Source organism: Muscardinus avellanarius (assembly GCF_963383645.1).
Source record: "Muscardinus avellanarius genome assembly, chromosome: 1".
NCBI classification, from domain to species: Eukaryota; Metazoa; Chordata; class Mammalia; order Rodentia; family Gliridae; genus Muscardinus; species Muscardinus avellanarius.
In genome coordinates this window covers 208,378,731-208,392,890 of record NC_137786.1, presented here as the reverse complement: position 1 = coordinate 208,392,890, position 14,160 = coordinate 208,378,731, and the positions used below count along the sequence as shown (strand labels likewise).

Sequence of the window (14,160 nt, the reverse complement as noted above, 5' to 3'; positions counted from 1 at the left end):
AAAAAAAAAAAAAGTAAAGAGAATTAGACTTTAAAGTCTTGCTTTCACTTTACTCTAGAAACTAAAAGGTCTTAAATTTTGGGGGGTTCTGAGAATGAATCACCTTCTTCATCTTTACTAGCTAAATCAATGGTTCTCAATGGAAGTTAATTTTCTCTTCCCACCCCTTACCCAGGGGACATTCGGTAATGTCTAGGAATATTTTTGGTTGCCATAGCTGGGGAATGCTATTGGTTTCTGCATTAGTCAGCTTTCTTTTCTTCACTGTGACCAAAGTACCTGACAAACACAACTTAGAAGAGAAAAGGTTTATTGAGGCTCACAGTTTCAGAGGTTCAGTCCAGAGTTGGCTAGCTCCAAACAGCGACCTTGGCAGCAAGGTAGAGGAGTGCTGCTTTCACATCATGGCAGCCAGAAGCAGAAAGAGGAAATGGTGTGAGGGACAGACACAGTCCCAAGATCACACCCTCAGTGACCCAGCCCCTCTAGCCACACCTCACCTCTGAACCTTGCTGTGTTGGGTGCATGCTTTCGACACACGAGCTTTGGGGACACATTGTGGACCCAAACCTTAACAGTATCTAGTGGGTACTTCTCTACATCTTACGACCCACAGACAGCCATCACCCAGCAGAACGATTCAGCCAAAAATGTCAAATCGTGCTGAGAAACCTTGAACTGTAGAAATATAAGAGGAAACTCCTGGGTCATTTCCTTATCACTATCTCCTTTTACCCACTTATTTTTAAACAGCCGGGATAAAAATAATCAAGGCTCAACTCTCTCTTAAATAACTGGATGTGAGCAGATGTGGTGATTAAAGTTTCTTCACCATTATCCGAGGGGAAGGGAAGGAGGGACAGGTAAATCATTCCTAAATGAGTATAAAGCCCCTCACCATTATTCTTCTTCCAAGTCATGCGGTCATGAGTGATTACAGCCCACCTGGAGTCGGAAGGTCCCTGTTCTCCATTCTCTGGCTCCTAACAGTCAGGTTCAACTTTGCAGAATCCTCCCGGTTTCTCCTATCAACCTGAGACTCTAGACTGCACCCTGACAACCAAGTCCACCTCCCTGGACAAGGTCACGCAGATGCTTATGTGAGGAGGACATGCTGCCTTTGTCTAAATCATTTTGTATATGAAAATATTTAATGCCCTCTGAGTTTTCTTTCTCTTAGCAAGAAGCACAAGGCTACAACCCCTGCCATTCTTGTGGTGCAAAGAACTTCACAATAGAGGCAAAAACAAATCACAACCACATACAGCATCATAGTTCACAGAAAACTGTGTACGTTTGTTCCCTAGATAGAACATACTTCGAAGTAACAAAATTTTTGATCAACTGTAGTGTCTCTTCTTCCCATTAGAAGTCGATTTTTTTTCCCCCTCGTGGTACATAAATATCAGAGAAAAGTAGTCTTTGAAATATTTACGTCCAGGAGTTCTTTGTTGGTTATTACTCGTTTGCTGTGTGTCTGGGGTTTTGTTCCAAGTGTTAGCTATTCTTAGTTTTCGTTTTCTCTCCATCCACGTGCATTCTTCCCAAACTTGTACACCAGCCTTCGCCCGTCCACACGTTCCAGAATTTCCCGTTTGTAGTAGTATCTGTAACAAAGGGAATTCAGTGAGGCAGCCGTTGAGACTAAGATGGTTGGGGGCACAGCTGGCGGTGTGCCCTCATCCCGAGGAGATACCGGAGGTTGCTCACCTCATGGCTCGGCTGAGCTTCTCATAGGTCATACTGCTGTTGTTTTTCTTTTTTCCCCAGAGCTGAGCCACAGCCTCTGATTTCAAGAATCTGAAGATTCCCTCAGACCGGTCTTCCCACTTGATGAGCCCTGGGTTCTTGTCTGGGTTCAGGAGGATGTCACGGATGAACTCCCATAAGTGAGTCCCTCTTGGGTCTGATGAGAAGCAGAAAGGGGGCCTATTAATGACCCGAGTCACAGCAAGGAAAGGCAGAGGAAGTGTTGTGTTGAAACTTCTTCCTTCAAAGACTCAAGTCCTCCTGCTCACCAGGGAAGATGGATAGCAGAATCACCAAATATTTAAGGGGGATATTTAAGGGGGATATTTAAGGGGGGAAAAGGCAGCTGAAAATGAACACTTATCATACCTTTTCATTTTACAAATGGGTAAACTGAAGCACCAAGCATTTAGATAAGCCACATGATGAACTATTGTGTGTGTGTAATATGTTCCAGGAATTAAGCATTCTACCTCTAAGTTACTCTTGTTTTTAAATTTCTTTTTTATCATTTATTTATTTATTTATTTATTGGTGGTACTGGGATTCCTGGAAGCCCTTCTACCTCCGGGCTATACTCCCAAGCCTATTTTTATACTTTTTTATTTGGAAACAGAGTCTCTTAAGCCAGCGCGGCTGGCTTCGAACCTGCGCGATCCTCCTGTCTCAGCCTCCCAAGCGCGGGGATTACAAGCATGTGCCACCATGCCTGGCTTATCCTTTATTTTAAAACAGTGCCTCACTAGCTGCTGATGGTCTTACCAAGTTGCTGAGGCTGGCCATGAACCTGAATTTCCTGTCTCAGCCTCCTAAGTACTGGGATTACAGGCGTGCACCACCATGCCCTCTATTCATTACAGTTTATTACTGAAAGAAATCCACCCCCACCCCACCCCCGCCCAAGCACAGCTGAATCCCCTAAAATAAAGATTCTGTTCTGGAACAATAAGGCCACGCAGGTCAGAGGTCTACATTCAGCTGAAGAAAGACCCATCTCTGCGTGTTGACGGCTCCTTCCCACCATGCTCCTCTTTCCATCCTGTTTCATGGGAGAGAAGGAAGCAGCAGTGGCTGACCCCCTGCCTGCAAGACGTTCTTACTGGGCATCCTGGGTTTAGAACAGAAGGAGGAAGAAACAGGCAGTGGGCACGCTTTTTAAAAACACTGCACAAGGGCTTGCTCTGCCACTACATGATAACTCTATTTTCCCTCTCCGCCCAGCTGGAGCCAACTTACTGTGCTTTTTGGTGTGGGACTTTGCAGGGTGATCTTGCTCTTTTTTCATATCAGGTGACTCTGCTAAGGATTAAAGAAAAAGTTTTTCAGTTCATCTATTTCCCACAATTTTCATTTTCATGTATCCTCCCATGCATTTCATGAGTACTTATTGAGCACCTACTGCATGCCTGGCACTGTTTGGTTCTATGGCAGTGAACCAAATAAAAGAGATGCTGAGCTTTATGAAGGGAAATGATACAGAAGGAATGGAGAAGGGAATAAATTGCTGTTTACCATGAGAAGGTCACAGAAGACCTTCCTGAATAAAGGGACCCAAAGAATGTGAGGGACATAGCCATGTGGGGAGTTTGTCAAAGAGCCTCTCATGGGTGACGACGAGAAGTGCAAAGGCCCCAAGGTTGATGCACCTTTGGTGTGTACACAGCAGGAAGCCAGTATGGCTGTGAGCGAGAGACAGAGGGGCGGGAGCTGAGGTTCTGATCATAATGCTTTGTGAAGCTTTTGAAGGACTTTATTCTCAGAGAATAGATTTAGGTCACTGAAAGGTGTTTTTTTTTTTTTTTTACACATAATGCAAAAATGTCAACACTCATAACAAAGAAAGATGGCTTTAAAGACAGAGGAGTGCCATTTTTTGGCACACAAAGTCCCATTTTAATCACCCTGACAAAGGGGCCATTGAGTAGCCTGAACTCCATGCAGAGAGCCACGGGTGGACTATGGAAACACAGATTAGTTTAACAAATGACTCATTATGGCAGCCCGTCACCATCACCAAAGAAGAGATGAGGGATCCATACAGTGAAACTTCTTCTTTAACAATAAAAACAACCATTGCCGTGTGTTCTCATTCATTCGCAGAAAGCTAAAAAGCTTATTTTAATGTCATTGCGGTAGCAAGGAGAGCATTGATCACCAGAGTCAAGGAATGAACAGGGGACGGAATCAGAAGGAGGTTGAATCCTGAGCAGCAGAATACAGCTAGACAGAGGGGTGAGTCCCAGGCGCCACGGCACAGTGAGAGACCGGAGACAAAGAACTGCAAGAGAAAGGGCCGAAAGTTCCCAACACAAACAATAAGTGTTTAAGGAGATGCAAATACTAATTACCTTGTTTATGATCATTACACGTTAGAGACATATATCAAATTATACTGTACCCCATAAATATGTCCCATTATTATATATCAATTATAAAGAAAAAAGGAGAAAGAAAGCCAACTGATCTAGCTGTGAGTGTGTATAAATGTGTGTGTGTGTGTGTGTGTGTGTATGTGTGTGTGTGTGTGTGTGTGTGTGTGTATGTGTCTTCGAGGGCATTTTGGGTACTGTGAAAACCAAGGAAGAACTTAACAAAAATCCTATAATCAAAAAACAGGCAATTTTAATATAGAGTAGACCCTAAACACAAGCTAATCCTTCTAAGAAACTGGGTCAGTAAAAGTTATCTCTGTTCACACTGTATTAGGGCTTTGCAACCTAGGGTTCGAGGACCCATGTGTGGCCTTCAGGTCATGCTTGACTGACCAAAACCACATGCAGAGAGAGTCCATAGCATTCACTCCATTTTCAAAAGTGGTCCAGTATCCAAAAAAGTTTGTGGACCAATGACTAGATCCTAGTTAAAAAGAACAGTGACTGCTTACTGAGTACTTACTAAGTACCAGCCACTGTACCAAGTACTCTACATGAATCACCTTGTGGAATTCATACAATGACCCTATGAGGCAGGTCCTGTGATGGTCCATGATTTACAGCCCTGGAGGATTTGAGAGACAGAGGTCAAAGAATGTGTCTACAGTCACACAGCCTGAAAGTGGGGCCAGGGTGTGAACACAGTTTGAACCCAGAGGTTTTACTCATAACCGCTGTTCAAGAAGTGCCATTTCCAAAAGATGGCAGCCATCACCTTTGCTGCACCAATCACCTCATTCAGATTTCATAAAAGCCTTTCCTGCCAACAGTCAGGTGTGCTTCCATAATGTCTCCATTAGTGGGAAAATAATTCCAACCTAATGATCCTGGGTTTCCCAATGTGCCCATCCATCTTCTCATTGCCCAGGGTGTCAGGACTCCGTGCTTCCAGTAATTTCAACAAAAGCTGCCACAGCAGGATGGAGAAGAGGGACTGAATAAAGAACTGTGTGGAAGGGGAACTGCTCGTTCCCGGCACTGTCACCAGGAGGGGCTGCACCTGACACGTTTCTCTGAAATCGGAAAGGACAAATTCACAGGAAACCCAGGGAGCCTCCACTCTCTCTCCCTGTAGGGCCAGGTTGCAACATCCCATCAGGATGTGACAATATTGCAACAGGTCTGGCACCCACCCGGGTTTCCAAGTGATACATCACTCTGACAGGGCCAGTTGTTCTGCAGACAAAGAGTGGCATTTACCCAGCAGGCCACAAGCAAAGCTCAGTTTCAAATGGCATCCAGGAGGGACGCAAGGCCATTATTTCAGAGCCAAGACTGAACTCAGAAAACCCCAAGTGTCTCTCAGCATATTGTCCTCAGTCACTGTGAGTTATGACCGCGACAGAATTGATTGCTTTGGGGTTAAGGTCCCATCGAGAATAAGATGAAGACCTTGGGAATGTTCCCTAGAAAAATGCAGGCATGTGTGCATTTCTGGAATTTTTTCAATAATTTTAGGGTCCATGCTCCTTTTAGGAGTTCACAGACTCTAGATTTAAAACCCCCAGATTAAGCTGGGCACGATGGCACATGCTTGTAATCCCAGCATTTAGGAGGCTGAGACAAGAGATTCACCGTTTGCAGCCAGCCTCAAGCTACTTAGTGAGGCCCTTTGCAACTCAATGAGACACTGTTTCAAAATAAAGAATAAAAGAAAATAGGGCTGGGGGTGTAGCTCAGAGGTAGAATGTCCATGGGTTCCATCCCCAGTACCACAAACAACAACAAAAAGCAGATTAGATGAACCATGAGGAAATTTTCTGTTTGAGATGTCAGCCATTTACCCAAGCTAGACCTCTATCCAACTCAGGAAAGATTAAAAAAAAAAAAAAACATTCCCCAGTGATAATGTTCCCATCATCATAGGAGGAATGACCAGCACAGGCAAAAAAAAAAAAAAAAAAAAAAAAAAAAAAAAAATCTAATTCCTTACAGCACCTCTCCCGATTTCAATATGCAAGGGTGATCCTTCGAACCACCAACCTGCCCAGCACTAAAATCTTTTGATGTCCAACCTCACTTTAATACAACCAGCTTCTCCCCCTCCATCCTTCCCACGGGCGCAAAATAAAAGCCAAGACCTTTGAAGTTAGCCATGTGGTTAAGTGAGTCATTGTTACAGAATATCGGCTGGCTCTGGGGAGGTTGTCCGGCCTGGCTTTCTCTTGCTCCTCTCCCAGGTGCTGTGGGACAAGGTCCACGTTCTGCTGGGTCCCCGCAGGGGCAGCAGCATCCTGGAGCTCCTGTTGCAAAGGGTAAGAGCATGCCTTCTTTGCAAGAAGCAAAGATTAGATGCCATTTGCATATGATTCAGCTTTGAGCCATTTCTTTACGGGATATACAAATTTCAGTGTTCTAATAGACCGTGCCACCCTAGCTTTAGGCTCAACAAGTCAGTAGATAAACACATCAAGCCCGAGTTGGCAGGGCTAGCTGCAGGACGAGGGAGCCGCTTGCCACAGTGGTGGCAGCCATTTTATGAAATGGGCAGATGACCGAGAAATCAAAACAAAGCTGGCTTCCCCACCTGCCTTTATCTCAGAGGGCATCAGTTTACCTGGAGCCCCGCCTCAGCTCGGCCTGGTACTTGCATTGGAACATAGAGAGATATTTAACTACACTCAATTTTATGGGAGCTTGAAATGTAGACTCAGGCTGATAGATGGCAAAGGTCTTTGGGGAGGGAGGGTTCTGGTCCCCACCCTGTAAGGACTGACCTATTCTGAAAAGAATCGACCCATAGGAGGCTGCAATTAATATCCCACTGCTGTGCTATGACTCCAAAGAACGTACCAACTGCAGACACTGAATTGATCCTTTAAGTAAATAAATCTGCTAGAGGGCTTAGATTATTTGTCTTGTTTTCTAGACTTTTCAATAGCAATATAAGAATGGGGGATGGGGATCAGGGAGAGAAAGGAGAGCAGATTCATAAAGCCTGTTGGAAGAAGGACTCTCCTGCCTGTTATGGTGGTGCATGCCTGTAATCCTGGTACTTGGGAGGCTGAGTCAGGAAGATTACAGGTTTGAGGTCAGCCTCAGAACTTTAGAGAGGCCCCATCACACACACACACACACACACACACACACACACACACACACACACGAAAATTTAAAAGAGCCCAAGGTCTACTAGCTTGGGGATAGAATGACCCTAGGTTCAATCCCCTGTAATAAAAAAAAGAATAAAAAAGAACATATCATATCTCAAAAAATATGCTAGCTAGACTGAGGAGATAGTTCCCTGTTACTGCAAACCCAGACGCCCATATTAACTGAGGTTCTAGAAGCTGTAGGTAGAGCTGCCGGAAAAGGAAGGAAGAGGTCCCGGCCCTGAGCAGTGGAACAGTGATTATGGCTTGTAGGTTCTCAGGAACCACGAGACCTAACCACCCTGAGGCTCAGGAAGTGCTTGCTTCAACTTTACTCTCACTTGGAATCTTCTGGCATAGTCTGAGACCCAAACAGTGACACTAGCAAGCGTGAGAGGAAACCAGAGTGTGACTTGGGCAGTTTCCTCAGCCCCGAAGCCCTTAGTCCTGACTGGGTGGCACGAACTACACAGAAATTTCACCCCCATGGGCTGCTCCTCCGGAGTGGCAAATACTCCGCAGAGCCTTTCCGGTGTTTGCTCGACTTCCTAATTTCAACAAATAACTTGGCGTGACACGTCGTGCTAAGGGCACGGGAGGGAAGGGAAGTAGAGGTCCCGATTGGCTCAGTTCTCACCGCGGTTCCAGAAGCATTAACCTCAAACCAAAAGCTTTTGGTATTTCAGTTCTCAAAACGCACACTCACCAAAACCAGAGGAAGAAAAAAAAAACAAGAAAAAACAACAACAGTAAGGGTTTTGCTTAAATCCATGCCTTCCTGCACAGAAAGGCATTAAGTGTCAGTTCTCAGAGTGCCTCTAATCCAACTTCTGGAAAAGAGTGCTTCCCTTGTAGTGAATGGCTAAGCTCTATTTCACAGTCCTGAAGAGGTATCAAAATTTGTACCCAGGTCAAGGAATAACACAAAATCTTCTATTCACCCGATTCCTGTGTTGCACACACTCCTGTGGCCCTCCATGAAGGGGGTAGGCGGGGTGTCATCTGAAAGTGTCTGTGCCAGCACCCTCACTTGGTATATCTGGAGTAAGAGCCATGGATAACCCCTTTTGCATCTAGTCTTTTGTTTGTTTGTTTGTTCTTGCAGTACTGGGATGGAACCCAGGGGCATTCTACCACTGAGCTATATACCCCCAGCCCTATTTTTTATTATTATTTTTTATTTGGAAACAGGGTCTCACTGAGTTGCGGAGGGCCTCACTAAGTAGCTGAGGCTGTCTGCGAACCGCGATCCTCCTGTCTCAGCCTCCCAAATGCTGGGATTACAAGCGTGAGCCACCACGCCCGGCTGCATCTAGTCTTAACCAAATGCAACCAATGTGAACATAAGTTGAGAATACTGATGAGCCATCAAGATTCGACTTAAAAACTAAACAAACAGGGGGCTCCGAAATCCCCATCCAGCGATGGTCACCAACAGTTCACAGACCTCTGAATCCTACGGTTAGACATTCTCCCTCTAAAGCCAAATGCAGTTGGAAATGAATGTTCAAATGCAGTTGAAAATTAAATATAGCATTCTCTGGCATAACTATACATAAATTTATACATATATACCCCAAGCAAATCTTTGTTGAAAGAGAAGAAAAGCACGAATGATTCTTTTTGTCACAGAGTGAATGGTTCCATGGGAAACAAACATTTTTCCTAGAGGAACCCCTGCCGGTCACTGTCAATGCCTAAGCACTAGCTCAAAAAAGTAGTCCTGCTCTTTTATTTATTTTTAATTTTTCATGCTGGGGATTAAGGCCAGGAGCATTCTACCTCTAAGCTATACCCCCAGCTCTTTTTTAATCGTTATTTTTTATTTTGAAACAGGGTCTCACTAAGTAGCTGAGGCATGTCCCGAACCTGCGATCCTCCTGTCTCAGCCTCCCAAGTACTGGGATTACAGGTGCGCCCCACCGTGCCCTGCCCAGCTACCGACCTGCAGACAGGTAGGGTGGTGGTGATTCTCATTAATTCTCAGGAAGTGTTTGCATTAGGTGCATTCAGCCTCCAGCGTCAGGGTAACTTACCAACAGGAAGGTGACCGGTGGTTGTCATAGAGATCTGGGCTCGGCAGAAAGTTTTGCTATCCAATAAATCTGCAGCAGTAGAAAGACAAAGGGCATGAAGAGCCGCCCTGCTTACAATATCATGCTGTGGCAGTTAGACAATCAGAGCAAGAATGTAAAAGGGCCTTCTGTGTTGGGGAGTTAGTTACCTACTGTGCTACCATAGTTGTTGTCGTATAAATAATTTTCTTCCTTCCAGGTGTTCATGATGGAAGGGTCTAGAAAAAATTAAAAATGGGAGGTCAACAATCATTATCCTCAGGGTGAAAAACCTTTCTTTTTAAAGTCACTGCTTATAAAAGGAGTTTGGGGTCTCCCTCAGGGAGAAAGATAAGATTCTGCTTCAGCTACATGTTGCTTTAAAATCATTGTGCCTCACTGTCCACAGTGATACGGTGAAATATGTTCGGTGTGCGAGGGGAGAAATAATTCCCCCAACACAACCACACAAACAGAAAAACCACAGGTTCTTGTCCTGAGCTGAGGATAGGTATACATAGCTCGGACAGTTGCTGGAGATTAAAGAAGTTTAAAATACAAAGATGGAAATACAGAAGACAGTTACAGCCCCATGCCAGTACACCCAAAAGTGTTCTTATCCTGACCAAGTCTGCGGCAGGTCCTTTGATATGTAGATATGCTACCCTATCTGTGGCCCAGTTTTCTGCTGTCTCCATCCCAGCCGGATCTGCCCCTTGGAGGCAGGGGGGCAGCCCTGTCTCGGGCACAGACCTCCACACCTTTTTTTACCCTCCCAAGATGTGTTAAGTTGCTTCTCTGGGATCTGGGATTTCCTCCCATCCTTGAGGCAGTTTGTCTCTCTTTAGAAATGTAAAGAGGCATATTAGAGGAAACATATGTATCTTCTTCTTTTGTGCTTGGCTGATCTCACTTAACATAATGTTCTCCAGGGTTTTCCATCTCCTTGCAAATGACATAATTTTGTTCTTCTTTATGGCTGAATAGAATTCCATTGTGTGTATTTCCCACAGTTTTGCTCCAGTTATTGAAGGGGAAATACTAGCTAAGTTTGGATGGTAAGATAGGAGAGGAGGAAGGTTGGTCTTGATTAACGAGGGTCTACACCTGAACATGTGTAAAATTATGAATAGGTCATGGTTAACCTGGACAGCCATTGGTGGGAGGGGGGAAAGGAAAACGGGGGCGGGGGGGAGGGCATCAAATATAGTGTAAATGTATACTATTTACGTTCAATAAAAAAATTGTTTAAATAAAAAAATAATTAAAAAATAATAAAAAAAATTAAAAATAAAATTAAAAATAAAATTTAAAAAAAAAGAAAAGAAATGTAAAGAGGCCCTTTTCCCTGGCTCCTGGCTTTCTTTACTTCGCTTTAGAAATGTTAAAAGGCCCTTCTTCCTGACAATCCTGGCTTTCTTTAGGACAAAAGATATATCATCAAGCCCTGCAGCGGTGGTAACCCCACCACCCCCAGCTTGGGAGACAGGATGATCATGATCACACAGGTTTGAAGCCAGCCTCACTGGCTTAAAAGACCCTCTTTCCAAATAAAAAAATATTTTAAAAATGGGTCTGGGAGTGTAGCCCGGAGGTAGAAGGGCTTGCAGGAACCTCAGTACTACCAAAAAAAAAAAAAAAAAAAAAAAAAAAAAGATATATTTTCAAAATTGGAAATCTTTCCCAATGCTGGCACATTAATACATTTTGAAACCTCCTCTCAATACTAGTACACACGGGTGTCACGGGAACTTTGGCTTCATTATGCCCTGTCCGTGTGATCCATGCCTGTTGTGTTCCTGGGGAAGAGAAAGAAGCTGCAAACTAGAATCATGTCCCAGAACCAGGCTTTGGTTTCCTGGGAATATTTCCAGCCTGGTTTGGCCTTGTCTTACTTTCTACTATGTAATCACCAGAATATTTTTGCCCTGGGGAGGAGGGAGAGGCTTGTCAGGGACAAATAAATGTATAATAAGTGATGTATGAACATTTCTTTCCCTGTGAATATTTTCCTGAGAGAAAGAAGGATGTTTCTTTCAGAAAAGGTCCAGTCAGTCTTATCACAGAGTCCCTCCTTCCTCCAGATTTCTCTGTTAGCTTAAGGATTGACAAAAAAATTCTCAAAACTAAACCAAGGAGAGGGGAAGCGAGTGTCAGCAAATCAAACAAGCAACCTTTAAAAGTGGGGCTCATCTCCTTGTCTCTGGATAGTGTTTAGCCTCTCACTCACTGGCTCCCGTATGCTGAGTAAGGAGGATTCACTCCAACTGGCCAGAGAAAGAAACTCTCCTCCTCTTACCCCAAATGAAGCCCAGCTCCCACCCAGCCCCCAGATCTGGGCTGGTCTCCAACGCAAGCATTCTCTTCTCTGGCTGGCCAGCAGCTCTTAGATCTCTCTTCTTGTCTTCTGCCCCCCCTAAATTCCCCGTGTCCCTTCCACTCAGAGCTAGGCTATCCTAGGCTCTGAGTTTTCCAGCCAAGGTGGCGAGCCACTGGCCGAGTTTCATTTTGTTTTTATAGCATAAATTGTATAAAACCTGACTCACTGGCTAAGTCCTCCTGTTTACGACATAGGGATTTAGCTGGTATTTTAACTAATAGCTACGTGTTTGGACACCCCAAGCCCAATCTCTTGGGGTTACACCCTCTCTCCTTGTTGGGTCACCTCGTACACCTGTTGTTGTCTCTGAAAACAAACCGAACCAAAGAGGTTTGGGGGTGTTGGCCCCTGGCTGAGCCTCGTTTCCCCTCCTCCCAGGGTGGACCTTCTTCTCCACCCTTGAGCTCAGCTTTTCTCAACTGGCAGCACGAGAATGTCTGGATGGTCAAGCAGGGATTATCAAGTTCTTTGGGACCTCTCCAGTATCACCCCGGCTCCTCCTATGGGTTATCTGGATGGTCAAGCAGGGGAAGGGGGCAGGCATCCTCTCATCCAAGCCCTGCATCCATCTCTAGAGCGAGGGCAGACCTATAAAGCACAGACCATCCACGTACCCATCCCTCAGCCTCTCAGGGAGAAGGGCAGGGCAAGGAAGGTCTAATTAACATGCTTCGCAGCTATTGTTTTCTTTCTTTAATAATGGTTGACCAGCCCCCTTATAAAAGAGTAAATAACCACATGGGCTAATTTTGGTGCCAAGTGACTCACATCACCCCCAGGTCAAATTCTGTCCTTGGTGACTAGCACACAACCCTCAGGAGGCCTGTGGCAAACTTCGTCAGACCACGTGGCTCACAATCTCCCCAGTGTGGACACAGGGAGGGAGCCGCGGCACCTGCGCAGCTTTGCTATGGCTGTGCATGGACTTTGGGGACAGCCTCCAGGAGACAGATTTGAGAGAGAGGAAGGGCAACAAAAATGAACACAGATACTGTGGGACTACAGACTGCTCAGAGCAGAATGACGATCTTCCATGTGATAATGTCCTGAGGCAGCAGTGGGGCACCTTTAGATGCCCCTAAAGAGTTTCCCAAGACCCCAAAAGGGACAGTTACTGCAACCCCAAGGCTGCACCTTCTTCCTAAGGGGGAGGAGGAGAAGAAGAGACATTGGTCTTTTCCTTCTGTTGGTTGCTTTTCTGAACTTGACCAAATCCAACCTCCCATACTTTTTTCCAGGGGAGGCAGACCCCTCAGATTGTACCTGATCCCAGCCACTGGCCTGGGTTCTGGATGACTCCCTGGATAGTAGCTGAAAGCAGAGACGCGTGGACAGAAGGAAGACCCACCATCAGTCCACATATCAGAAAGAGCTAGTGGCCCCTGGTTCCCCGGGGCAAGGAATGAGACTTGAGCCAGGATGGCCGCTGGAGACAGGCAGGGAAGTGGCCTCCCTGGGTCTCCTGCCCAAACCTGCTCCCACGCTCCCTCTCCTGCTCCCTCCCAACTGTTCTGCCCAGGGCTTCGCCCAGCCACGCTGGCTCCTTGTCTCTTACCACTCACCGGTTTGTTCAGTCTTGACAATGACATTGTGTGTGGACTGGAACAGGTCACTACTGCACTGGCCTGTGAAGGACATATTGGGAAAGTGAGGGGGGGGGCAGCCAGAGCCCAAACCTGAGGCTTAATAAGGACAGAGCTGGCTTCTCTGAAGAGCCCTGCCTCACCCACTGCCTGGTCTTATGTTTGCTTATGGAAGGGGCTTCCCTCTCAGCTTCTACACACTCAAACCCACAGTGCCTCCCTGGCCCCAGAAAGCCAGCACTCGAGGGCACCCACATCTGATGAAATTATTTGGGAAGACATCCGGTATGGGGGACCTGGAACTTCAGGAGTCAGAAGAGCAGTTTTTCCATTGCTGGATATAAGGTTTTTACCTTTCTGGATCTGTTTCCTCGTCTGTAAATTTAGGGATTATACAGGATAGAGTCACTAGATTACTTCTAAGGTAATTTCCTATACTAAGATACAATATGAAACGGAAACAAAAATATTGAAAAAAAATTTTAATTTAACTAGCTTGTTTCTTCCTTGATCTCATATTAAATCAAACCCATCTTGATCAGATGCAACCTATGAGACACAGCTGGATAAAGTCGAGTAAATCTTCCTTTACTTAGGACTTCAACTCTCACGCAAGAGGTATCCCCGCATGTTCTTGTGTCTGCTTGAATTCTTCACAAGTCACATCACATATCAGAGCACATACATACACACGAATGAATCTAAAAAGTTCTTCCTCCCCAGACAGATTATAAATATTTCTGGAGTGGAGGTAATGCCTCTAACCTCTCTGACCTTGAGATTTTCCCATCTGTAAAATGGGTACTATACTTATTTTGTTATAAGGTCATTCAGTAAATCGATTCACGTAGAGCGCCTGGTTATAAGTAA

The 14,160-nt window shown here is 45.2% G+C and overlaps 1 protein-coding gene across 4 annotated transcripts in view; it reads right to left on the bottom strand.

Moving 5' to 3' along the window:
• Positions 1-1,507: 1,507 nt before the first annotated feature.
• Positions 1,508-14,160, bottom strand: part of EHF (ETS homologous factor) — a gene marked incomplete at both ends in the record, with an annotated part of 20,104 nt that continues 7,451 nt past the window's right edge. The window contains 6 exons of one of the 4 annotated variants that reach the window (XM_080701101.1): positions 1,508-1,607; positions 1,711-1,906; positions 2,986-3,048; positions 9,310-9,378; positions 9,498-9,566; positions 13,270-13,332. In XM_080701101.1, coding sequence (XP_080557227.1) covers positions 1,508-1,607; positions 1,711-1,906; positions 2,986-3,048; positions 9,310-9,378; positions 9,498-9,566; positions 13,270-13,332 — 560 coding nt within the window. The remainder of the gene's footprint in view (positions 1,608-1,710; positions 1,907-2,985; positions 3,049-9,309; positions 9,379-9,497; positions 9,567-13,269; positions 13,333-14,160) is intronic. The other 3 variants (XM_080701102.1, XM_080701103.1, XM_080701104.1) reach the window with 3 other exon arrangements.